The 27,068-nt window shown below is 41.1% G+C and overlaps 2 protein-coding genes across 22 annotated transcripts in view; one reads left to right on the forward strand and one right to left on the reverse strand.

Annotated features, from left to right (window-relative positions):
* Positions 1-27,068, forward strand: part of ENTPD1 (ectonucleoside triphosphate diphosphohydrolase 1) — a 205,866-nt gene that overhangs the window by 130,216 nt on the left and 48,582 nt on the right. For 18 of the 21 annotated variants that reach the window (XM_077946959.1, XM_077946961.1, XM_077946953.1 and 15 more), the window contains 5 exons: positions 2,696-2,823; positions 19,741-19,858; positions 22,381-22,531; positions 24,513-24,672; positions 25,407-25,646. In XM_077946959.1, coding sequence (XP_077803085.1) covers positions 2,696-2,823; positions 19,741-19,858; positions 22,381-22,531; positions 24,513-24,672; positions 25,407-25,646 — 797 coding nt within the window. The remainder of the gene's footprint in view (positions 1-2,695; positions 2,824-19,740; positions 19,859-22,380; positions 22,532-24,512; positions 24,673-25,406; positions 25,647-27,068) is intronic. The other 3 variants (XM_077946965.1, XM_077946966.1, XM_077946964.1) reach the window with 1 other exon arrangement.
* Positions 1-27,068, reverse strand: part of LOC114670014 (uncharacterized) — a 152,597-nt gene that overhangs the window by 75,625 nt on the left and 49,904 nt on the right. Inside the window, exons 2-4 of the mRNA XM_077946972.1 lie at positions 18,864-19,007; positions 11,931-12,035; positions 11,025-11,138 (exon numbers count right to left, since the gene is read on the reverse strand). The gene's annotated coding sequence lies outside the window, so the exon portion shown is untranslated. The remainder of the gene's footprint in view (positions 1-11,024; positions 11,139-11,930; positions 12,036-18,863; positions 19,008-27,068) is intronic.

The following is a 27,068-nucleotide window of genomic DNA, read 5'->3' on the forward strand; positions in this document are numbered from 1 at the left end:
CTAAATTTTCTCTCTGACCTAAAAGTCTTTTTAGGATGAAAGGCTTCCATATATTCTGGTAACCTGGATATCATTGCAAAAGCTGGGAAAATGTGGAAAAGTGTATATCCAACTCCTCAGTGACAAGAAGAAGTTAGTAAATATTCTCATTAGGAAAAGGAAGAAATAATTATAGTCACATCAAGTTGGTTCCCACCTCTGGGCTCTTGCAGTTTCTGTTCCTTCTCCCTCTTATGTTCTTCCTTCCTCTCCAAGCTGGTGTTTTCTCCTCAAATGTCACCTTCTAGGTCTGAGCTCAAATGTCATCTTCTGAGAGAGGCTTTTTTGACCCTCAATCTGATACCTTTTCCTTCATTCCCAATTCTACTGCAAGTCACTCTATCACGTTCCTTGGTTTGAATTTCTTCTTAGCACGTATCATGACCTGATATGACCTATTTATGTGCTTCTTTTCTGGTTTATCTTTTTCCCTAACTAGAATGTAAATTCCAAAGAGCAGAGGCCTTATCAGTTTTTCTTTTTTTATTGTAGTAACTTGGATGCTAAGAATAGTGACTGAAATGGCCATGGAAGGAAAATGAGATAGCAAGATTGTCATATTTACAAAAGCAAAAGAAGTTAATAGATAGACCTTGTTGAATAGGTTGAGGGAGTAAAACATTCAAAATTTTATTATGGTAGAAACATTGGATGTCATCCCTTCCAGGCAGGACAATGTTTAAGGATGAAGAGAGAATGTTTTCTTTTTTCCCTAGACTTGCCCCAGAAGACTTCCTCCAGGGTCACATGGGCCATAATTAGGTGGCATACCCATTGTTAAACCAATCACTGGTGAGGGAATGAAATTACACAGACAAGTCCATCCCTGAGCTTGGGGGAAAGGCAAGCATCTGAACAAAATGGAGGTTCTTTTGGGAAGGGAGAAGTGGGAAAGTGCTGTATATTTCATCTGCTCTTCCTTGTTTGGAAGCAATAGATAATGATGTTGCTAAAACTTTTTCTCCTAAATTTTGCATTGCTTGGTCTGGTGGGTAAAGACTGCCCTCAAGATTCTGGGGATTGAGGTGGATTGGAGACCCATACCTTAATCCAGGCTTAGAGTTGAATTAAGTTCAAGCTTCTGCTCAAGAGCTTCAGGGGGAGCTCCCATTTCAGTGCCTAGCCAGCTTCTACTGACAAAGGGGGAAAGAGAAAGAAGAGACCTGGGCTCCTCTTTTAGCTTTTTGATCCTACCCTCTGTCCTTAGAGAAGTATAAACTATTCTAGAGAACCCATCTCATTTCTGTATGCTTTTTAATTATGTTATCTTGTCCTTTCTTCCCAAAGCATAAGGAAAACATTTGGGGATAGTTTGGGGCGTTGAGAGAGGAGGAAGTTGAGTTGTCAAAATGGAGGGAATGGTACAACCATTTCATTTCCTGTTTGCTTCCTCTATACAATCTGTTTACATCTGACCAAAGTAGCTTTTGCCCTTTTTTTGGAGAGGGAGTTTCACTCTGTCGCCACGCTGGAGCACAGTGGTGTGATCTTGGCTCACAACAACCTCTGCCTCCTGGGTTCGAGTGATTCTCCTGCCTCAGCCTCCTGAGTAGCTGGGACTGCAGGTGCACGCCACCACACCCATCTAATTTTTGGATTTTTAGTAGAGACGGGATTTCACCATGTTGGCCAGGATAGTCTTGATCTCTTGACCTCGTGATCCACCTGCCTCGGCCTTCCAGAGTGGTGGAATTACGGGTGTGAGCCACGGCACCCGTTTTCGGTTTTTAATTTTTTTCAGACAGTCTTGTTCTGTCACCCAGGCTGGAGTGCAGTGGTGCGATCTCGGCTCACCGCAACCTCCACCTCCTGGGTTCAAGTGATTCTCCTGCCTCAGCCTCCTGAGTAGCTGGGATTACAGGCGCCCACCACCACGCCTGGCTAATTTTTGTATTTTTGATAGAGATGAGGTTTCACCATATTGACCTGGCTGGTCTCGAGCTGCTGGCCTTGAGATCCACCTGCCTTGGCCTCCCAAAGTGATAGGACTACAGGCGTGAGCCATGACGCCCAACCACTTTTGCCTTTATATAACTCTACTATTGGAGCCTTTTTAATATCCCATGACAGAATGAGACTAAAGACAAAATAAATAAGATAATATGAATTCTGATGCAAAATGTTCAAGACTCCTCAGCCTCTATGCCATTACTAATTGCTTACTATATAAGGGTGGTCTAAATGCAAGGAGTATGTATGTCAAGCCAGGAAATGTCATGGAATAGTAGGATTTGTTGTTTGATGATGCATTCTTAATACTTTTTAACATCTTAAACATTTTGTGGTAGATTTCAAAAATGAGGAGGGCTATCCTTGTTTTTTGTTATTTGTTACTTGTACCTTGATAGATCTGTATGACCTGTTAAACAGCCAATTTGGGGCTCTTCTCACTCCTCATTCCATATCTGATCACTGACCTAGTTTTGTCCTTGCCACAGCCACTAACTCAGTCTTGGCCTTTGTCAAAGTACAAACAAATCCTTTTGTTCTTGAATTATTTCCCAATTACTTTGTAAGTGCCTCATTGATAAAAAAGATTGGCTTTTAATCTGTCTCTGATATCTCCAGGTAGCCATTACAAGACTAGACAGAAAGGGGAGGAAAATCAGTGTTTTTGATTTCTTGTTGGTATTTTTTTTTCTGCTTTTGGTTTTAGAGTCTAACGTGAAGACATTTTGCTCCAAGAATATCCTAGCCATCCTTGGCTTCTCCTCTATCATAGCTGTGATAGCTTTGCTTGCTGTGGGACTGACTCAGAACAAAGCATTGCCAGAAAACATTAAGGTAAGTCAAATATGTGTGTGTGTTTGTGTGTATGTAAGAGGGGGATCTGGGTGGGACAGGGGGAAGAGGGTTAAGGTATGTAGAGCATAGGGGAGGAGTTGAGGTTCTAACAGCCCAGGAACAAGTCAATTTCCACTGGATTAGGCGAGTAAAATGGAAATAGATGCTCATTCTGGAAGAGTAAATGCCTTGAATCAATTAGTGGTGGGAAGATAACTGCCTTTATGATTGTTTAGCAAACTCATTAAATTGATACTCTGGCAGAGATTAATGCTTTATTCAGCTCATCCAGATCTGTGTAATACTATGCCAAGATTCTATATTCTAGTATATTTCCACTTCTTCATCATGGGTGAATCACAATACTGCACTCTGTTCTTTTTACTTCATTATTATCACTATCACCAAAACAATACGTTTATTTTACAGCTCTGTATAAAGTACTATGGAAGTCAGAGATTGTGGAGAAGACATGTATCTTATCTCCAGATATAGTAAAGAATCAACAAAATCAATAAAAGCAAATCAGAAAACATATGTGTATCAAGTATAGTCATTTGAAATGAATTCATGGATAGGCAGATTTCTTTGATATTTCTACATTTGAACAACTAGTTACTATCATTAAAGATCATTAGGCTCATTAACTTTAATGTATTTCTGTTTTCTTTCCAGTTCATCAAAGTAAAATTTCAGACATGAATATCTCACAAGTACTTTGTAATATGGTCATTAAATTTTTTAATCTGTTAATTAAAAAGCATGTGGTAAATAAAAATTTATATTATAGATATACCATTTTACACTTTCACTGAAATTACAGTAAACAAATATATAAGGGCCCAGATGACACCAATATACTAATAAGCATGTATGTATATGTGGGCAGTAATATATCCAAAAGTTAACTTGACCATGGAGGCCTGGGAATACACATGTAGAAGTATATTCTCTTGTATTTGAAGATGTTGAACTGGGAGCCTGGAAGGATGGTTGCATATGCCAGGCCTCTGAAACTTTTGCCATCCACCCAAATCACTGTATAGCAGAGGCGTGGGTGTCACACTGGCATCTTTTTGTCAAGTTCAACCCAGTGGTGCTGTGTACAGCAGTCCCTTTGTCAAGACAGAAAGCTGATACTATCTCATTGTTAAGGGTCGCTTGCCTTTTAATATTGAGTGATGTTGTTTCCTTGGCAAAACTTCACTCACAGTTGAAGTCTCATGACATCTTGGTTCCATTATTTGTTTACCAGTTCCAGAAATACATGATTGCCTTCTTAATTTGACCTTTTTACATGTTCAGTATTGCATCATTGGAGAGGGAGACGCCTAGCAGGCAAAATCCATGACAAACTTGAGTTATGTTCCCAAGAATATGTGTGGTCATGGACAACCTTCCCTCATTCACAGTGGTCTCCTTCAAGTCTGTTGTACTTCTGCATTGTTATATGGGCCTGGCAAAATGGAACAAGGTCTTTGGCGTTCTTTAAATAAAAGGGAGGAGTATTGAAGAGCAGTCATTGGCATCTGAAGTGAATCTTTTTAATAATATCACTGATTTATTTTATATAAAGATAGTTTTATATATGCAAACTAGTCATTTGTTGAGGTTACATAATTTTAGTAAGATTCCTGGCATATATTGGGGGCAAAATATTTCAGAAACTTGTATTCTGGTGATGGCTTTAAACCAGATGTGCTGTCCAATTTGATAGCCACTAGCCACATTCAGCTCTTTACACTTAAGTCAATTAAAATTATATAAAATAAAAAATTCTGTCCCTGTGTTGCACTAGCCACATTTCAAGTGCTCAATAGCCACACATAGCTGGTGGCTACTGTATTGGACAATACAGATATAGAATATTTCCATTGCTGTAGAAAGTTCTACTAGGCATTGCCACTTTAAAGCATACTCTTGAATGATAACTCTGAAGTCATTCAAAACCAAGTTTAATGAATAAGGTGTATGATAAAACATTTTATAAAATCTAGAATAAGAAACAAAAAAACTTTTTTTCTTGCATGGTTTGTACACTAGTACCAAGATCATCCCAAATATCATGGGCTACTAAACTGGTTTGAGTAGTTTATTGAAATAAATATATTTGCTTCCAAAAATGACCATTTAAAAGATAACACTTATTTGGATATTTGTACTGATACATGTGTTTTTTTTGTTTGTTTGCTTTTTGTTTGAGTTTTTGTTGTTGTTGTTGTTGTTGTTGTTTTTTGAGACGGAGTCTCACTCTGTTGCCCAGGCTCGAGTGCAGTGACGCAATCTCAGTTCACTGCAAGCTCCGCCTCCCGGGTTCACGCCATTCTCCTGCCTCAGCCTCCCGAGTACTGGGACTACAGGTACCTGCTACCATGCTCGGCTAAGTTTTTGCATTTTTAGTAGAGATGGGGTTTCACCGTGTTAACCAGGATGGTCTTGACCTCCTGACCTTGTGATCCACCCGCCTCAGCCTCCCAAAGTGCTGGGATTACAGGCGTGAGCCCCCGTGCCTGGCCGATACATGTGTTTTAAGAACACACAATGACATGACTTTCTGACCATACCTAATTCAGCAGTTCTTCATTCATTTTTTATAAATTTATGCATTGACAATTATTTATTACACCCCAGCCTGGCTGACAGAATAAGAGTCTGTCTCAAAAAAAGTAAAATAAAAAATATTCATTGTCTGTGTTAGGCACTGGGCTACACAATAAAGAAAGCCAGTATATAGATATGACTGAGCTTACCATCTGGGGACGCAAACGTATTTAATAACACAAATTATTAATTGTAATTGTGATAAATTGCCACCAAATGAAAGTTTTGGGATCAGGCAAGTCTCCCCTGAAAAAATGATATTAGAATGATATCTGAGAAATGATTAGAAGTTAGCTGGGAAAGACATAGGTAAAGGGTAGTCCAGGCAGGGCCGAGCGCAGTGGCTCACGCCTGTAATCCCAGCAGTTTGGCAGGCCAAGGTTGGCAGATTGCCTGAGCTCAGGAGTTTGAGACCATCTTGGGCAACATGGTGAAACCCCATCTCTACTAAAATACAAAAAATTAGCTGGGTGTGGTGGCACGTACTTGTCATCCCAGCTAGTTGGGAGGCTGAGGCACGAGAATCGCTTGAGCCCCAGAGGCGGAGGTTGCAGTGAGCCAAGATCACGCTACTGCACTCTAGCTTGGGCTACAGAGTTAGACTCCATCTCAAAACAACAACAACAACAAAAAAAGTATTCAAGGCAGAAGGAAAGCGGATGCAAGAGTCCTGAAACAGGAAGGAGTTGGGTATCTCCTAGGAACTAGTTGGAGAGCAGGAGTGGGCCACGTGTTATATAAAGATGGGGAGGTAGGTGGTGCAGGCCCTGCAAGACAGGTTGAGGATTTCAGTTTTAATCCTAAGAGTAGTGGGAAGCTAGTAGTATGATCAGATTTGTTTTTGCAAAGATCACTCTGATTTCAATGAATTAGAGGGGGGTGAGATGTAGGAGGATACCAGGAGGAGGCCACAAGAAAAATTTGGAAGGACGGGGAGGCTTTGGGTATAATTTTTGAAGAATTGTTTTGAATATTGGAAAGCCAATGGGAAATGTCAAGAAAGCAGTTGGATAATCAGATTTGGACCTTTCTTTTCTGAGCAAATGTCTACTGCCGTGCTCAACAAAAATATAAAACAAGCCAAATTTTAAATTTTCAAAGAGCCACATTTTAGAAAGTAGAATAAAAGAGGTGAAAGTAATTTTAATAATATATTTTATGTAGCCTAATGTATCCAAAATATTATTTCAACATTTCATCAAAATAAAGAATTGTTGGCTGGGTGCGTTGGCTCACGCTTGTAATCCCAGCACTTTGGGAGGCTGAGGCGGGTGGATCACCAAGTCAGGAGTTCAAGACCAGCCTGGCCAACATAGTGAAATCCTGTCTCTACTAAAAATACAAAAAACATTAGCTGGGCGTGGTGGTGGGCACCTGTAGTCCCAGCTACTTGGGAGGCTGAGGCAGGAGAATCACTTGAACCTGGGAGGCAAAGGTTGCAGTGAGCCTAGATCACGCCACTACAGTCCAGCCTGGGTGACACAGCAAGACTCTGTCTCAAAAAAAAAAAAAAAAGTTTTTTTGTTTGTTTGTTTGTTTTTTGAGACAGAGGAGTTTCACTCTGTAGCCCAGGCTGAAGTGCAGTGGTGCGATCTCGGCTTACAACAACTTCCGCCTCCCAGGTTCAAGCAATTCTCCTGCCTCAGCCTCCTGAGTAGCTGGGACTACAGGCGCATGCCACAACACCCAGCTAATTTTTGTATTTAGTAGAGATGGGGGTTTCACCATGTTGGCCAGGATGATCTCGATCTCTTGACCTCTTGATCCGTCCACCTCGGCCTCCCAGAGTGTTGGGATTACAGGCGTGAGTTACCACCATGCCCAGCCAAAAAAAAATTGTTAATGAGATACATTCTTTTTTCATACTATCTTCAAATTTTAACTTATGGTGTATCTCAATTCCAACTAGTCACATTTCAAGTGCTCAATTGCCAGCTATTTGTTACCCTGGTTAGATAGCACAGGCCTAGATTAAAGCTATGTCTCTGATGGCATTGATTGACTGAAGTCTTAGAAATGGACGAGGTCATCTAGGAAGGGGTTATAAAATGAGAAGAGAGTCAAGGTCCAAGTCCTGAGAATCTCTATCTTTCAAAGTAGGGGTCCCCAACCCCCAGGCCATGGACCAGTACAGCAGGAGGTAAGCAGCAGGTGAGCAAGCAAAGCTTCATCTGTATTTACAGTTGCTCCCCATCTCCTACTTTACTGTCTGAGCTCCATCTCCTGTCAGATCAGTGGCAGCATTAGATTCTCATAGGACCGCAAACCCTATTGTAAACTGCACGTATGTAGGATCGGGATTGCGTGCTCCTTGTGAGAATCTAATGCCAGATGATCTGTCACTGTCTCCCATCAACCCCATATGGGACTGTCTAGTTGCAGGAAAACAAGCTCAGGGATCCTATTGATTCTACATTATGGTGAGTTGTATAATTATTTCATTATATGTTACAATGTAATAAAAATAGAAATAAAGTGCACAATAAGTGTAATGCACTTGAATCATCCCAAAACCATTGCCCCCTTCTCTCCACCTCTGGGTCTGTGGAAAAATTGTCCTCCGAGAAACTGGTCCCTGGTGCCATAAAGGTTGGGGATCACTGATTTAAAGGGTGAATAGGGAAGGAATTCCTCCTAAAACATAATGATAATATTATTTAGTGCTTTGCAGCTATAAATCATTTCCACATGCATTTCCATTTTTTCTTCCCATGAATGCTGTGAAGAATGGAAGGTTATCTCCCTTTTGTTTTTTTTTTTGAGACGGAGTTTTGCTCTTGTTGCCCAGGCTGGAGCTCAGTGGTGCGATCTCGGCTCACCACAATCTCTGCCTCCTGGGTTCAAGCGATTCTCCTACCTCAGCCTCCCGAGTAGCTAGGATTATAGGCGTGTGCCACTATGCTCGGCTAATTTTTGTATTTTTAGTAGAGACGGGGTTTCTCCATGTTGGTCAGGCTGGTCTTGAATTCCTGACCTCAGTTGATCCGCCCGCCTCGGCCTCCCGAAGTGCTGGGATTACAGGCGTGAGCCATGGTGCCCAGCCATCCCCGTTTCATTATTTATTTATTTATTTATAAATTATATTTTAGGTTATAGGGTACATGTGCACAATGTGCAGGTTTGTTGCATATGTATACATGTGCCATGTTGGTGTGCTGCACCCATTAACTCGTCATTTACATTAGGTGTATCTCCTAATGCTATCCCTCCCTCCTCTCCCGACCCCACCACAGGCCCCGGTGTGTGGTGTTCCCTACCCTGTGTCCAAGTGTTCTCATTGTTCAGTTGCCACCTATGAGTGAGAACATGCGGTGTTTGGTTTTCTGTCCTTGCGATAGTTTGCTCAGAATGATGGTTTCCAGCTTTATCCATGTCCCTACAAAGGACATGAACTCCTCTATTTTATGACTGCATAGTATTCCATGTTGTAAATGTGCCACATTTTCTTAATCCAGTCTATCATTGATGGACATTTGGGTTGGTTCCAAGTCTTTGCTATTGTGAATAGTGCCGCAATAAACATACGTGTGCATGTGTCTTTATAGCAGCATGATTTATAATCCTTTGGCTATATACCCAGTAATGGCCATCCCCATTTTATAGATAACAAAATCAAAGCCTTAGATGTTCTCTCACCCAAGGCAGAGGGGGAGCTAAAACTAGAATTCAGTTTTCTGATCCAAAGACTAATGTTCTTTTCATTTGTCTTAATGAGTTTTTCCAAACAACACATCCTATTAACAGAAATTGCATGCAGGATGTTTATTTTGGGAAGTGATTCCAAGGAAACAAGGAAGAAGGGAAAGAGAGGAGCAAATTACCATGTTGGGCAACTGAGGCTTGATCCTCCCAGGGACCCTCTGAAGAGCTGTGGAGAGTGAACTTTAGAATTGTCTGCCCTGGGCATTTATCCCCTGGTTCTCATCACCTGTTGGTCGAGGGTTGCTCCCATCCGGTGTTGAGTCCCTGTCACTTCCAGGTTTGCATGTGTGTCAGAGGGGCCATGTGGGTACCACAGGTGACAACCTAGGCAGCAGGAGAGAAGCTCCTGGGCAAAAATAGAGAGATAAGGAGATACTGCTGGGGCTGGAGTAAAAAGTTGGCCAAGATGTAAAATGGCCACAGGAAGTATCTGAAGTATCATTGCACCTCCTGCTTTTTGTGGAGGTGAGGGTTCTTTGTACACATAATTTTAATACAATAGAGATATATTCATACAGAGACAGTGCTGTGGAAGCCCAGAGAAAGAAGCCGCTAGTTGTGCCTGATTACATGGAGACTTCACAGAGAAGGTAGCCTTGGAGCTGAGTCTTGAGTACTATGGCTTGAATGTTTGATCCCTCCAAAACTCATGTTGAAACTTAATCTCCAGTATAATAGTATTAAGAGGCAGGGCCTTTAAGAGGTGGTGGATCATGAGGGCTCTGACCTTATGAATGGATTAATCCATTCATGGATAAATGGATTGAGTTATCACAAGGGTGGGTTAGTTAGCATTAGGGATCAGCAGCTCAGTATGGTTAGATTGTTGAATATGGGGGCAGGAAGGAGTGGTGGAAGAGGAGGTCCAAGTCTGAACTTAGTATTTCTGGCTTAAAAGTGGGCATCTCATCCATTAAACTGCAGTGGTGTTCAAGCTTGGATCCATATTAGAAGCACCTGGGGAGCTTTTCAAAAATATGGCTGGGCCCCATCTCAGGTCAATTAAACCATCTTTGGAGGTTAAAGTTAAATAAAAATTATTCAAAATATTGTAGATCACTGGGCACGGTGGCCCATGCCTGTAATCCCAGCACTTTGGGAGGCTGAGGCGGGCAAATCACTTGAGGTCAGGAGTTCAAGACCAGCCTGGCCAATATGGTGAAACCCATGTCTTTAGTAAAAATACAAAAATTAGCCGGGCGTGTTGTCAGGTGCCTGTAATCCCAGCTACTCAGGAGGCTGAGGCAGGAGAATCACTTGAACCTAGGAGGCAGAGGTTGCAGTGAGCCGAGATCACACCCTGCACTCCAGCCTGGGCGACAGAGCGAGACTCTGTCTCAAAAAACGAAACAAAATGAAACAAAAAAGCCCAGGGACTGATATGTTTTAAAATCTTCCATGTGATTCTAATGAGTAGTTTTTATTGAAGACCACTGTTTGAAGGGTTTCATACAAGGAAATGATGCCCAGATTTGTGTTCCCAAGATTCCTTTTGGCTGCAGAGCAGATTAGAGGAGGAGAGACCAGTCACCATGCTCCTGCCATGGTCTAGGCAAGGCAGGTGAGGCCAGAATTAAGGCATTGTCTGCGGGGTGAGGGGAGGGGATAATGTGAAAGACACTTGGGTTGACCAGATCTTCGTGACAAAATTCCTTTGAGGACCTTTTAAAATTAAGATGGAACAGGTACCTTGGGACAGTAAATGCTGAGAGAAAAACTCCGAATGCCTCCGTTTAAAGACAGTGGTGGCCACAAGCCTCTCTTGGTGCAACTTCATACATAGAAAGACTTTCAGCTGTCCTGTACTCACTTCCTCTTTAATTTGTTATCCCTGTCCTCTTGCAGGGATCATTATTCTGCCTGCCTAGAGTACAACACAACATGGGCCATGGACTCACAGTGCCTTGGATTTGAATCTTCGCTCTGCTCTTAGGGTCACAGGAATTAACGTCTCTAAGCCTTAGTTTCTCCACTTGTATGATGCAGCTGATGATTCTTCTCTTGTAAGATTACTGTGAGAATTCAGTGAAATAAAGTACATGCAAATGTGAGTGCAGAGCAGAAGGCCTGCCCGCTGCAGACACTCAGTGATTGATAACTCATGTCTTATCATTTTTGCAGCTTACCTGCCTTAGTGACAAATTGACAGTTATCTTTATTTTATTCCCACTGTTCCCCATTTGATTTGCCCTTGTGTAGTCCATTTCAGGTCAGCCCACCCCTGCTGATGATCCAGTCTTGTCATCTTCCTGCCTGACCTAGTTTGGGTTCAGCCCTGCTGGGGAGGTGGTGGCCTCATGCCTGGGCCACATGTGGCATAACACAGCAAGAACTCTTTATTGTTCTGATATGTTTACTTGCCCAGCTACCTAAAAGGTTATAAGTACATTGAGGACAGGGAATGGATTTCATTTGTCTTTGTGTGCATTTTATTTATTCATTGACTCCATTCATCCATTTAACAAATAGTCATTGAACATCAACTCTATTGTAGGCCCTGGCATATATTAGTGAGCAAGATGGGCAAAGTTATTATACCCTTGTTGAACTTATAGTCTAATGAGGGAGATAATCATTAATCAAATAATCATAAAATAAATGTTAAATTACAGCCAGCACAACTGATTTGGATAGTTGCTCCAGAGAAATTTGCTGACTGAATAGAGTAAGCACCTTGAACAGATAAAACTGCTCCCTCCTTGTATGTGAAGAGCCCAGGACCAGCCTGGTAGCCAGGCAATGTCAGTGTGGGAAAGAGACCTCTGTCTCAGAGTTCTCTAGAGATCCTAGTTGCCCACTCTTACCCTCAGAGACTTCTCAGTTTGAACCTCCAGAGTGCAGGGCCTCAGAAGCTACATGTGTTAGCAGGCATCCTGGGGAATTCTCATGCCACTGAAGTCTATGAACCACTGCCTGTGAGACACAATGATAACTTAAAAAAACAAAACAAAACAAAACAAAATATAGCCTAAATGAACTGAAGAGCCATTAGCTGTACCCAAGTCTTCCCCTGGGAAAGCACCTTTGTTCTGGTGGACCTAGGTGGGGAGGTAGCTTTGACGTCTGCTTGGTTCCCCACTTCCTTGTCTACTCATCACTGAACAGTGGCAGTTAGTGATTGTCAGATATTCCTTTTAGCACAAACATTCCACATTTTGGCACACACTGAGTCTCTGTCACACAAGCACCAGACTGACCCAATACCAAACAACTACCCTTCATTAAACGCTGCCTCTTCTGTGAATGCAGGCTTGGGGACCAGACCACTTTGATTTTAATTCCAGATATGCTACTTTCCTAGTTGAGACTTTGGGCAAAAAAATTCTCTCTATGCCTCCCCTTCTGTGTAAAAGCAAGATAGTAATAGTACCTACTTAGAAGATGGTTGTGAGAATTAAATGGAATAATACAAGTGACTTAATTGTCAGAGTGATGAGCACATCAGAGGTCCTCAATGGAGACTACCTGCTTTAATGAAGAGATGTCCTGTGGAAGGCCCTTAGCTATTAGTGTGTCATGGTCACTGAACCAGTACTCTGCAGGATTTCCAACTTCTGTTAAAGGGTAATGACCTTTCTTCATGCATCTGCTTTATAAAAGTGCTGTTCTTAGTTAAAGCATTTGTGATTTTATCTTTTTATGGAGACTTTGGAAAGATTTGCTCTGATTTCCAACCTCAAATACTCTTGGAAAATATTTGTATTATTTTTACTCTATTGGATTTTAATGTGTGTTTTAAAAAGCAACATCTGCAGATAGATGGTGGTTGCACAACAATGTGAATATCCTTAATACCATAAACCTGCACTTAAAAATAGTTATATGGTAACTTTTATGTTATGTATGTTTTACAGCAATTTAAAAATAAAATAATAACAGAACTGTGGTTTGTATTAAAGATCTAGTAACTCTAATTAAAGAAAAAGGAAAGGAAGAAAATGGTCTCTAAATGTTTATAGGCCCTGCTAGCATCTCTGCTGTCTGGTTTGTTTATAGAGTACTAGAGTCTTACTCAAAATTATAAGCTTTGTATATAAACCCAAGCTCACTGAGACAGACTGATGAGGCTGCTGAAGTTACCATTAAAGCTACAGGAACTTTTAAGAAAGTTTTTGAAGACACACTGCGTCTGAAGGGACCATGAGAAGTTAATGATCACACTTGTCTGTGTTACCAGATGTCTTAGTCTGTTTTGTGTGGCTGTAACAGAATGCGACAAACTCGGTAATTTATCAATATAAAGAACAGAAATTAATTTTCTCACAGTTCTGGAGGCCATGAAGCCCAAGATCAAGGTGCTGGCAGGCTTGGTGTCTGGTAAGGGCCTGGTCTCTGCATCCTCTGGAGGGAGGAATGCTGTTCCTCACATGGCAAAAGAGTAGGAGATAGCAAACTCACTCCCCAAACCCCATTTAACTGTGGCATTAATCCATTTAAGAGGGCAGAGCGCTTGAATACCTAAATACCTCCCACTAGGGCTCACCTCCTGATGCTGATGCATTGGTGATGAAGTTTTCAACACGAGTTTTGGAGGGGAAAACAGTCAAACCATAGCATCTGTCTTATGGGCTTTTTGGGGAAGGTATAGGACAACTCCAATGGTACTACTTTATATTAGACAATGAAAATTAAACTCTTTTAGGGCTGGAAGGAATTTAGGAACCATCCAGTTCCAACCCCCTCATTTATCCATTTGATTCAATAATTATCTGTTGAATTCTTTCTTTGTGCCTAATGTATAGTAGGATATACCGTCATGGATGCTGTATATACTGTGGTAAACAAAGTAGACCTGCCCTCATGTAGCTTACAAGCTAATAAGAAAGATAGATATTAATCAAATAGCTGCATAAATTATACCATGTAACCAGTACTGTCTTTAGGGGAAAATACAGGCATTCTGATCAGGAGGGTAGGATCTAAACTCAGGAGGTCAGAGAAGGCTGAGATGTCAAATGAAGGGCTTTCTGGGTAAAGGCCCTGGAGCAGAAGCCATGAGACCTATGGGCAACTGCAAGCAGGCCAGTTCCACCATTTTCTGAATGAGAAGAGGGTGAAATATTCTACTTCTGTGGAGCCAGGAAGCAGGCTGACTGATGCTCTAGTTTCTCTTTCTTTCTGCTTCTAAAGAGACTTACCCAGAAGCCTGGAACTATATGACATTTGTGTAGGTAGAATTGTTTCCATCCTAAGGAGAGATCTGCCCTACTTCTATGTGGCCTCCAGTCTCAGTGAGCTTAGGGTCTGTTGCGCCTACATTTCCAGGTCTTCACCAAGGCCCCTGCATTGGTGTTTCTATGAACCAAGCAAGGTCACTTCTACTGTTCCTCTTTCTGGACCACCACTTCTGTTCATGCAACCTAGCTCATGAAGATCATAACCGACCTTCATTCGGTTATGATCTTCGTGAGCTAGGTTGATCATGCATTATGTGCATAATCAAAAGCCAGCTTAGAACAAAATTGTATGCACAGTAAAATTACAACTGTATAAAAATAATATACAACTTTAAAAATTTTTAAATTTAAATTATTTTTAGACTCATGGGGCACATGCACAGATTTGTTTCATGGGTATATTGCATGATGCTGAGGTTTGGGCTTCTAATGATCCTGTCACCCAAGTAGTGAACATAGAACCTGATAGGTAGTTTTTCAACCTTTGACCTCCTCCCTACCTCCCCTCTTTCGGAATCCCCAATGTTTATTGTTCCCGTCTTTGTGTTCATGTGTAACCAACGTTTAGCTTCCACTTATAAGAATATACAGTATTTGGTTTTCTGTTCCTGTGTTAATTCGCCTAGGGTAATGGCCTCCAGCTGCATTTATGTTGCTGCAAAGGACATGATTTCATTCTTTTTTATGGCTGTATAGTATTCCATGGTGCATATGTACCATGTTTCCTTTATACAATTCATCATTGATGGACTCCTGAGTTGATTCCATGTCTTTGCTATTATGAATAGTACCATGATAAATTTACAAGTGCAAGTGTCTTTTTGGTAGAATAATTTGTTTTCCTTTGGGTATATACCTAGTAATGGAATTGCTGGGTCAAATGGCAATTCTATTTTTAGTTCTTTGAGAAATCTCTAACCTTCTTTTCACAGGGCTGAATAAATTTGCATTCCCACCAACAGTGTGTAAGCATTCCCTTGTATGCACAATCTTGCCAGCATCTGTTATTTTCTAACTTCTTAATAGCCATTCTGACTGGTACAAAATGGTATCTCATTGTGGTTTTAACATTCATGTCTCTGATGACCAGTGATGATGAACATTTTTTCAAAAGTGTATTGGTCACTTGTATGTCTTCTCTTGAGAAGTGTTTATTTATGTCTTTGGCCCACTTTTTAATGGGGTTATTTATTTTTTTCTTGTTGAGTTGTTTGAGTTCCTTATAGATTCTGAATATTAGTCCTTTGTTGGATACACAGTTGGAAAATATTTTTTCCCATTCTGTAGGTTGTGTGTTTACTCTGTCACTGGTTTCTTTTGCTGTGCAGAAGCTCTTTAGTTTAATTAGGTCCCAATTGTCAATTTTTGTTTTCACTGCATTTGCTTTTGAGGACTTAGTCATAAATTCTTTACTGAGGCCAATGTCTGGAAGGGTATTTCCTATGTTTTCTTTTATGACTTTTATAGTTTGAGGGTTTTACACTTATGTGTTTATTCCACCTTGAGTTAATTTTTGTATATGGTTAGACGTAGGGGTCTAGTTTCATACTTCTGTATATGGTTAGCCAATTTTCCCACCACAATTTTTTAAATAGGGAGTCCTTTTCCCATTGTTTATTTTTGTCAGCTTTGTCAAAGATCAGTTAGTTTTAAGTGTGTGGCTTTATTTCAGGGTCTCTCTTCTGTTTCATTGATCTATGTATCTATTTCTGTACTAATATCATGCTGTTTTAGTTATCATAGCTTTGTGGTTTAAAGTTAGGTTATGTGATGCCTCTGGCTTTATCCTTTTTGCTTAGGATTGCCTTGGCTATTTGGGCTCTTTTTTGGTTCTATATGAAGTTTAGAATAGTTTTTTTTTCTAATTCTACAATTTCTTTGGGCAATACTATGCATTCAAAAAAGACTTGGAAGGAAATAAATAAAAATAAAAGTGATATCTAATTGGTAGAATCTTAAACATCTTTTTTTTACTTCATTTTATGAGTGATATTTAAGAAACTTTTAGTACTCTTAAAATAGAAAATAATATTGAAATAATCCTGAGGGAGTGTCAGATCTCTTCCTTACCACCCAAATCTTGCTGTTTTCTTTAAAGGATATATTCATAGGGACTTTTGGAAATATTTAAATATGAGCTACAGAGAAATGTTGGGTTTCTCCACTGCTAGACTTTGAGACATTCACTAGCTAATGGGCTTGTGAGCCCAGGAGGCAGAGAGAACATGAACATTCTCCAAACTTCTGGGAAGCTTTATTTACTGAAGCCCTTGTAGGCCTCGTACTCTCTGGAACATGCATTGGAAAATGCTAGTGTGGTGGAAAGAGAACAAAACGTTGTGGCTACCTGGGCTCTGATGGACATTGTAACAAAGAAAGGCAAACTCCCCAAATGCTCAAATTGAACTTTCAGTCAAGCTTTATCTGTCTCTCAAGCAGCAAACAATGCCAGTTTTTTATTCTGCAAGCCATTTTAGAAGATAAAATGTTTAGCACAGTTGCACAGGTTAGCATGCTAGTGTACTGTGTACACAAGATGAAATGTCCTCAATTTCTGCATTAAAATATGCTTTACCCCCTTCTCAAACACTTATCAAATGTGACGTAGTAAAAGCTTTTGTTTCTCAACTACCTCACTGTGTAAGGCCTTAGAGAAAACAAGCTGACAAAAGCAAGCCTGGTTCTTTGGCTCTATGGGAAGAATGACTTTCATATCAACAATGTTAGAATAAAATGTCCTGATCCCAGATAAAGGCTGCTTGCTGCTTATACCTTGCCAGTGTTTGTCATATGCTGCTGTGGTTGGAACATTTTCTGGCAGGAAGCAATCAGGGGCCCTGTTAGGGAACAACAGAATTTTCTGCCATGTAATTCCTGAGCCTTTTTCTCCACTCTGGGAGGTTTCTCACGGGTCCAGTGGCCCCAGACCTCAGTCAGTGTTCCTCTCTGCCCACAGTGGCCACCACCTAAGCCATTTCTTGGATTCCTTTCACTGCAGGCCTAGCTGTAGAGGAGTCTGTCCAGCTTGCTTCCTTGCTGTGCCCAAAGCTTACAGGCCCTTTTCTTTCTAAAGGCATAATGCTAATTACTGGAGGGAATCCCCACTGTGTGTAACTAGGAAGAGAACACTGTGGAGGTGATGGCAGGTCAAGGGTCCTCACAAGGTCTGCACGGTGATACTCCCTGGTCTAGTGAAATGGAATAGGGTTTGACACTCAATAGGCTCTACTTTTAGCTTTTCCCAGTGGTCCAGGGAGGTCTCTTAAACCTATTTCTTGTCTCTTTTCTCCCTGGAGTCTCTTAGATTCATAGCAGGTGATATATATACCTGTTGCCACCTACATTTTCAGGTCTTCACTGGGGCCCACACATTGGTGTCTCCACGAACCAAACAAGGTCATTTCTACTGTTCCTCTTTCCAGACCACTGCTTCTGTTCATACAACCTAACTTATATATGTAGGGAGATTCACATATACACACCACACACACACACACACACACGGCTAAATTAAGCATTTTTAAAGTGGCAGACCACATTTTGAGGTCCGCAGCTTAAATAAGCAGCCATGTGACAAGAGTCATTGGCTCACATTTCAGAAGCGTCTCCTGTTTCTCTTCCTTTTGCTTCCCCATTTACTTCCCTCTATGTTTCTTCTCTAAGGAAGATTAAAAAGCACATGTGCCATCATGCTCTTCTCCCAAGTTCATGTCAGATGTCATTACTCAATCATGGCATTTTTTAATCCTGAATAAGCTCAGGGATGTAACCAAAGATGACTATCAGTTTATTAAAATGGACATTGAGCAGTTTACTCCTGGGTAAATACCCCCAAAGAAATGAGAACTTATTTCAACAAAATGAAATGCACATGAATGTTTCTGGTGGCTGTATTTCCAGTAGCCCCAAACTGGAAATAATCCGAATGTCCATCAACAGTTGAATGGATAAAAATATAGTATATCCATATAATGAAATACTCTGCAGTGATGGAAAAGATGATCTACTGATACACACAGTTTGAGTTCATCTTACATAATGTAAAGTGAAAGAAGTTAGACATAAAGGAGGCATACTATGTGAGTTCATGCATCGCAGTTCAGAAACAGGCAGAACTCATACATGATGGGAGAAGTTAAGACAGTGGTAACTGACTGAGAAGGGCACCGGGAAGCCTTGTGAGGGTTAGAATGTGTTTTGTATCTTGATCTGGGCGGTGGTTATATGGATGTGCACATATACAAAAATTTATTGAGGTGTATGCCTAATATTTGCACACTTCACTGTAGCTACCCCTCATTTCATGTCCTTAAAAGGGGGCACCAATTTGAAAATTATTGCCCAGCCCTTGCTTCTGTGTTTCTAGATATAAAGTCTTGAGTCTGACTTTGATTCAAGTCCAGGCTCTGTCACCTATCAGCTGTGTATCTTGAGGAAATTACTGAACCTCTTCATACTTTAGTTTCTCACCTATATAGAAGGGGTAAAAATAGTACCTGCTCTATAGCACTGTTCTGAGAGTTTAGTTGGATAGTTCATACAGGTTGATTCATACAATACCTGCCTGGTACATTTAGTGCACTCGTGAAATATGACATGGTGACTTGTTCTTTCTCTTCTGATCATCTAGTTCTTTCTCCTGCTGTCATCTATCCTTCTCCTCTGCCGACTTTCTTTCCTCCTTTTTCTTCTTTTCATCTCCCCCTACTCGTAAAGCCAAAAACATGAAGTTTAAGTACATATATTTTAAAATATATTAAATACAATTTTACAGTTGTATTCATAATTTAAAAGTGAGTGCATTTACTGTTTTTTACACCTCTCCTTTCTGCATTTATTGAACTAAAATTAGATGAAGATATTTATTATGTCTTACTGGCACTCAATGGAGTAACTCAGTGGTTCCCAAACTTACCTGCACATTAGAATCATGTGGGACCTTATAAAAATTTCAAAGCCCAGGACACATACCAGATCAATTAGATCACAATATCTGGGTCTAGGACACAAGCATCAGTAGCCACTGAAGCTTTCCAGGTGATTCCCGTGTGATTCCAATGTGTAGACAAATTTGGGGACTATAGATTAATGGCTTTCTATTCCTTCCACAGTGTCTCAGCTACTTCAGCATGTGGTTCTGAATCTTGGCTGCACATGAGAATCACCTAAGAAGCTTCTAAACAATACTGCTTCTTGGGCCCTGTTCTGCATAAGGTCTGAATATTTCTAACATGCAACCAGCATGAAAAGCCCCATTCTAGCAGGGTTGGTATCCTGGTAGATTTTGTGATCAGAGTGACTCCAGTGCCATCTCCTCAATGTTCCTCTCAAATGCTTTCTCCTCATGTTTTTGAAAATTCCAGTCCTTTCTCTTGCAAGCCTAATATGGAGATGAGTGATGTGATACTGATAAGTTTTTGGTCTGTTTTGCTTTCAGTATGGGATTGTGCTGGATGCGGGTTCTTCTCACACAAGTTTATACATCTATAAGTGGCCAGCAGAAAAGGAGAATGACACAGGGGTGGTGCATCAAGTAGAAGAATGCAGGGTTAAAGGTAAGATGAAGACCAAGGGAAGGGGAGGCCGACAGTGGGGCATGAGAACATGAGAGGTGTATGGCCAGTAGAACAGAAGAGAAAAAGGAGCCCCAAGCATAGGAAGCCAAGTGAAGAACACAGTGCAGCTGCTGTTATGTTATCATTACATAAATCATATTGAAATCAGTCCTTAATGATCAAACCCTAAGAATAAACACACATAAATATAATTAATAGTAGCTCCCATCAACAGAACACTTCTGCATGCTATGTACTTAGTACTGAACATGTGTTACTTCATGTATTATTATACTAGTTTTTGAAAAATGGGGCACTGAGGTTGACAGAGGTTATACCACTTGTTTGTTACTCAAGCTAGTAAGTGATGGGGCTGCGGTTCAAACCAAGTTCTGCCTAACTTCAAGTCTACATCTTAGCCAGTGCTTCTCAAACTTGAAACTGCTTGAGCTTGTCAAAAACACAGATGATGGGCCCCATCCCCTAGAGTTTCTGAATCAGCAGATCTGGAATGAGGCCTGCGAATTTGTATTTCTAAGAAGTTCCTAGGTGATGCCGATCCGGCTGGTTCAGATATTGCTCTCTTAATCTTTATACCCTGATCTACAGCTTGGAAGACATTTTTCAAAGCTTTCAGCCTCTGTTTAGGGAGGAAAGACCAAATTATAGGTTCTTAGGGCTGGGAAAAGGAACTTACAGATCGTTTAAATTTTGTTTCACAGAGAAGGAAACAAAAACCTGGAGGATTAGTGCCTTGAAAGTAGCAACAGAATTGAGACAAGAATCTAGGTTCCCTAATTACACTCTAGGCTTCCTGCTACTCTGAGCTGCTGGATTATATATCAATAATTTTTTTCTTTTAAGGTCATAATATAAGTTAGAGTGGTTGACATTCCGCTTTCACTCCCTTTACCCAGTACCCCCCCCATGCACCATTGTATCACAATCTCTCTGACTTTTCTCTCTCTTAGCCTTTTGAGCTGGGAACCCACTGTTTATTTTTAGTCAGACTGATAGCCTACATCCTAGAAGATAATTGATTTTTAGTTTGATAGGCTATGGAATCCACTAATTTTCATAGTTTATCAAGAAAGTAGTAGAGAGGAGATATTTCCAAGAGAGCAACTCATTCTACCCAGTAGCCCATCAGTACTGAGACTTTGGCTCCATCAATACTGAGACAGTACTTCTAGCCTTTCTTAAAGCCCAAATCCCTCATTTTATTGGCTTTTATTTAACCCACTGCCTTCCATTTTTAAAAGCTATTTTAAGGGCCGGGCATGGTGGCTCATGCCTATAATCCCAGCACTTTGGGAGGCTGAGGTGGGCAGATCAGAAGGTCAGGAGATGGAGACCATCCTGGCTAACAGGGTGAAACCCTGTATCTACTAAAAATACAAAAAAATTAGCTGGGCATGGTGGTGCGTGCCAGTAGTCCCAGCTACTAAGGAGGCTGAGGCAGGAGAATCGCTTGAACCTGGGAGGCAGAGGTAGCAGTGAGCCGAGATTGCGCCACTACACTCCAGCCTGGGCAACAGAGCAAGACTCCGACTCAAAAAAAAAAAAAAAAAAAAAACACTAGAAGATATCTTTCTTCTGAGACTTAACCCATGAGCGTTTGGCCTAACAAATGCAGGATTTTTCCCTCTCAAAAGAGAGAGTTCTCTAGTTAATCAAATATTGAACACAAATTTTCTGAATCAGAACAATTAGCTGGTAACTTAGAGCTGATTTTCTCATGGTTATTAGGCTGTTTGAAAACCTGTGAATGATCTGGATAACTTATTTAAATAATTATCTTTAAAGCAATTACTCTGCTATGAAGCACTGATAGTGTAGATGTTTATCTTAATGTGAGATGAAAGTGTTGTTATAACTTCAAAAAGCTTAAGGAATCTTGGCTCTAATCCTCCATAGCAACAGTCAGTTTTGCTCTCAAACTGGAAAAACAGTTTTGCTAGGGAGGCAGGATATCAGACTGGAAAAGTCACCGAGGAGATGTAGATTCTGTTTCTCTTTCTTGTAATAGGAAGCAGCTCCACCTCAGAAACTTTAAGGTGCTGGCCAGGATCAGATAGCTAGTTAGTAGCAGCTTTCATCTTTTCAGTAAAAGCCAATTTGTCTGCTGCTTAATTTTTATTCTAAGTGTCATCTTTAGGTCTTTTAGGAACTAGTGTCATTAATTACAATGTTGTGGAGGAAATATCAAAAAGCAGCTAATGGAGTAGCTATCTATAAGATTCCTATTAAAGTCTGAGAACGTTATGCAATTGAATATGAAATTGCGCCATCCAGTGGCAGAATTATTGAACACTGGCCAGACCCAACTTAAAGTTTGGAAATTAAATCCTCTCAAGGCTAGGTCCAGTGAATTACCCTCTAAGTACAATAACCTAATGTATAGTACATCAGGAAATTGTTTTCTTGTATTTTTTTCCAAACACCATATTTTGATCTACTACTGTTAAGGTATGTTTTATAATTTTTTTTAAAAGATTGTTATCTTCTACATCTTTTCCTAGGTCCTGGAATCTCAAAATATGTTCAGAAAGTAAATGAAATAGGCATTTACCTGACTGATTGCATGGAAAGAGCTAGGGAAGTGATTCCAAGGTCCCAGCACCAAGAGACACCTGTTTACCTGGGAGCCACGGCAGGCATGCGGTTGCTCAGGTATAGCAGCATGTAGGGACCAAGAGTATCTGGGAGTTAGGCGTGGCAGTGAAAGAGCCTCTGAAGTTATGGGAGAGGGCCACACTCCCTAATACCCCAAGTTCTACACACCCAAGTCCATACCTAAGAAAGGAAATTTCAGTAAGTGAATAAAATGTCCAAACTCTTAGCATATATAGGGATAGGATTTTATGTATGTTTAAAAAAAAAAAAAAAAAGCCCCCTTGTGCATCTCCCTATGGGGAATTCAAGAGGGATGGGGCACAGGGAGAGAAAGACTAGGCCCGTATACTCTGGGGTTTGGGGCTACAGACTTAGCTACTCAATATCTAGGAGGAAGAGGATAAGAGGAGACTCATAGACATCCCATGTCATAAATATTCACAACTAGCACATCTTTATATCACTTGATACCTGTGTGAATTATTTGTTCACTTGTTCATTCATTCAGCATGTAAAGCCTGCTTTATCCAGAATATGAAAACTCAACCCTCAAGGAAATCAGTTTCAATGCAGGGTGATCAGTGTTTTAATAGAGAAGTGCTCAGAGCTGCTATGGGAGCACATTTGGCCCTGCCCAGGGTGAGAGGAGGTCAGGAAAACTTAGAGGAAGGGATGCCTGAACTGAATCATGAAAAATGAGTTCGAGGATCGGGGAATGGCTTTATCAGCAGAGCAGACAGCATGCATTCAGTAACTGATGTTTATTCAGCTCCTATTATATGTCCGGCACTGTTCTAAGTACTTAGGATACAACAGTGAACAGGACAAAGTCTCTGACTTCATGGAGCTTGTGTTCTACCAGATGTGCAAAGGTAGGGAAGTGTGAGACACATATTCAGAGGACTGTAAGTAGTCCTGCCTAGATAGAAGATAAGTGAGTAGTGTAAAATAATAATGATAATAGTAGCAGCTCATATTTATTGAGCCCTTCCTATGTTCTTAGCACTGCGCTAAGCACTTAATTGAACCGTCATAACAACTCTATGAAATTAATTATTGTTAACAAGATACAGAAGCTGTGGCTTACAAATGTGAAGTAACTCACCCAAGGTCACACACCTGGGAAGTGGTGGAGCCAGGATTCTGAGTGGGATTCTGAAAAGGAAGGGTCCAGGTCACAAAGTGCCCCATGGGCCATGCTAGGAAGTTTGGAGTTTATCTTAGAGAGAGTAGGAAGCCATTAAAAGACACTACACAACTCGTGACACTGGTAGAGAAGATAGATTGGAGGGGAGAAAAGCTGGGGATAAAAGGAAGGCAGTTAGCAGGTGTGGAAGCCATTTAGATGAGAGATGACAGGGGCCTAACGCCAGCTAGAAGGTAGCATCCTCTCGCTCAGAGACTCCCAGTGTTGCGTAGCCTAGATCTTGGAAGCAATTACATCCCATCTTCATTAAGACAACCCTGGAAGATTCCTTCCTCAGGTCTCAAAGTCTCAAACAGACCCAAGAACTGAGTTACAATATGGGGAAGATTTTTCCCAGGCTGGCAGCAGAGGAGTTTGGATGTCTATTCCAGGTCATTTGCCACCTGGTTTCTACTAGAACCCTAATTAAAAACCTGGAGCAGAGTCTGGCCATGTAACCAGCTAGGAGCCACCCACAGTAGCTAATACAGCACACAGCAGCTTCAGGTATGGTCATCAAACCATACCCAGCTATCACCACTACGGTAATTGTAAGAGCCTTTAATAACTTTTTGAGCCAGGGAACTTCAGAACAAAAATGGTATTTTTAAGGAAAACCAACCTACGAAAGGATTGGAAGGATGTGGATTTGGAGAGAGATAAACAAAAGATTAATTCTGCCTCATCCAAAAGAAGGGTTCCTTGGACAGACATATGCGAAGATCCCCATCTCTCCATTTATTCCAGTGTATTATGATTCACTTCTTAGTAGCAGTGTGTGGATGCTATAGCTGAAATGGGTAATGTAATTATTAAAGCAAAAATGATAACCTCAGCTCTTCCTTTGTACAGGATGGAAAGTGAAGAGTTGGCAGACAGGGTTCTGGATGTGGTGGAGAGGAGCCTCAGCAACTACCCCTTTGACTTCCAGGGTGCCAGGATCATTACCGGCCAAGAGGAAGGTGCCTATGGCTGGATTACTATCAACTATCTGCTGGGCAAATTCAGTCAGGTGAATATCTCACAGCATCCATGGAGGTGGCTCTCTGGAGGCCAATGCCATTGCTATCTCAGGCAGTACTTGGGTCACTAGCCAGAATGAATGAATGAATGCTGGATGGATGGATGCATGGATGGATGGATGCATGGATGGATGGATGAATGAATTTACTGTCACATTTGTAAGGGTCACTAGAGGTGTAATTCTCTTACAAGACCTTCTATTGGGAGAATAAGGAAGACATGTGTTTGCCTTAGGGAGGCATAAAGGAAATTAAAAATGTATCATTAAAAATTAGAATAGCTAACATTTGCCTTCTGCAATGTGTCTCGTGCTGTGCTCAGCACTTTTCATGTTTTCTCTGATTTCATCCTTAGAACAGTATGAGGTACTACATCATCCCCATTTTAGAGCCCCATATCGATGTCTAGAGAGGGTAATTATTCTGCCCATGGCTGTACAACTAACAAGTGACTGAGCGAGAATTTGAACTTGAATGTGTCTGGCCTCAGACCTCTTGTTTGTAAACACTAGTTACACTGCTTCTATGTCTGGCAGTCTGAGCTATGTCTTTGAAGCCCCTCTTTTCTTGCTGATAATCTGTTGTAGATCAGGAGCCTCTAGTGAGCTTTGCCTCATCTTTATGCACCTGTTTCTTTGCCTTAGGAAATCCCTGACTCCAATAGATAGTATGAAAAGCAGAGTGTCCAGAGACTTCTAGCACTGGTAACTGTACTGTCTTTCAGAAAACGAGGTGGTTCAGCATAGTCCCGTATGAAACCAATAATCAGGAAACCTTTGGAGCTTTGGACCTTGGGGGAGCCTCTACACAAATCACTTTTGTACCCCAAAACCAGACTACTGAGTCCCCAGATAATGCTCTGCAATTTCGCCTCTATGGCAAGGACTACAATGTCTACACACATAGCTTCTTGTGCTATGGGAAGGATCAGGCACTCTGGCAGAAACTGGCCAAGGACATTCAGGCAAGTATAACTCAATCCAGACCTGCCCTCCTCACATCTGTGCCTCCAGCCCCCACATCCTGTTGTTTTCTCTTTCAAATTCAGTAGTTTGTCTGAACTTGGTTATTGTACTTTCCAAACCTTTTTAGGCAGGATATTGAACTACATCTGGTCGACCCCTATAAATTGTTTCAACCAGACATCACCTCCCATGTTTGTTTACTGCGTTATCTCCATGGACATAACTGAGATCTTCTCTCAGGAAATAATTTCTCACCCTCATGGGGTTGATAATGAAAATTATGTGGTAGAATATTGTGTGTTGGAGGGGGAGTTGCAATTTATAATCTCTTTTAGACCACTTTTTAAAGCTCTTTATCCTACAAACTACGATAAAACAGAGTTGTTAGAAATGACCTGGAGAGGAGAAGGAAACAAAAAACACTTCAGGAAAAGCACAAAATGTATCAATTGGCACTTCAAATCTTGTCATCTTGTCCCCAGATGCTTTCTGCATTTTGAAGACAAGAAAAGTTAAACACACTTTGGGAGGCCGAGGCGGGTGGATCACTTGAGGTCAGGAATTGGAGACCAGCCTGGCCAACATGGTGAAACCCCATCTCTACTAAAAAAAAAAAAAAAAAAAAAAATTAGCCGGGCATGGTGGCACATGCCTATAATCCCAGCTACTTGGGAGGCTGAGTCAGGAGAATCACTTGAACTGGGAGGCGGAGGTTGCAGTGAGCCAAGATTGTGCCACTGCACTGCAGCCTGGGCCACAGAGTGAGACTGTCTCAAAAAAAAAGAAAAAAAAAAAAAAAAGAAAACAAAAGTTAAACATATTCAGCATCATGTGAGTACCAGGCACACCCTGACAAGTAAACACAAAGCCAGGATGTCACATCCAGCTGTTCCCTGTCTCCACTGAAAGGATAACCAGTTCTCTGCTCTCCTCCAAAGCATTCTCTCTTGTTTTCAAAACCACTATCAATAAGATGGTCCTGGGAGTAGGGGGCGCTGAGAGACATTCACTGAGCCTCAAAGCTCCATTAAGCTTCTTATCCACAGCAGCCTCCTTTCTTCTCTAGTAGGTTGTGGATTAGAAATTATTTTTATTGGGCCAGGCGTGGTGGCTCACGCCTGTAATCCCAGCACTTTGGGAGGCCGAGGCAGGTGGATCACTTGAGGTCCGGAATTTGAGACCAGCCTGACCAACGTGGCAACACCCCGTCTCTACTAAAAATACAAAAAATTAGCTGGGTGTGGTGGCAAACACCTGTAATCCCAGCTAGTAAGGAGGCTGAGGCAGGAGAATTGCTTAAACCTGGGAGGCTGAGGTTGCAGTGAGCTGAGATTGTGACATTGCACTCCAGCCTGGGTGACAGAGCAAGACTCCGTCTCAAAAATACATATATATATATATATTTTTTTTCTTGGATAGGA

The sequence above is a fragment of the Macaca mulatta genome, chromosome 9 (genome assembly GCF_049350105.2).
Source record: "Macaca mulatta isolate MMU2019108-1 chromosome 9, T2T-MMU8v2.0, whole genome shotgun sequence".
Taxonomy (NCBI): Eukaryota; Metazoa; Chordata; class Mammalia; order Primates; family Cercopithecidae; genus Macaca; species Macaca mulatta.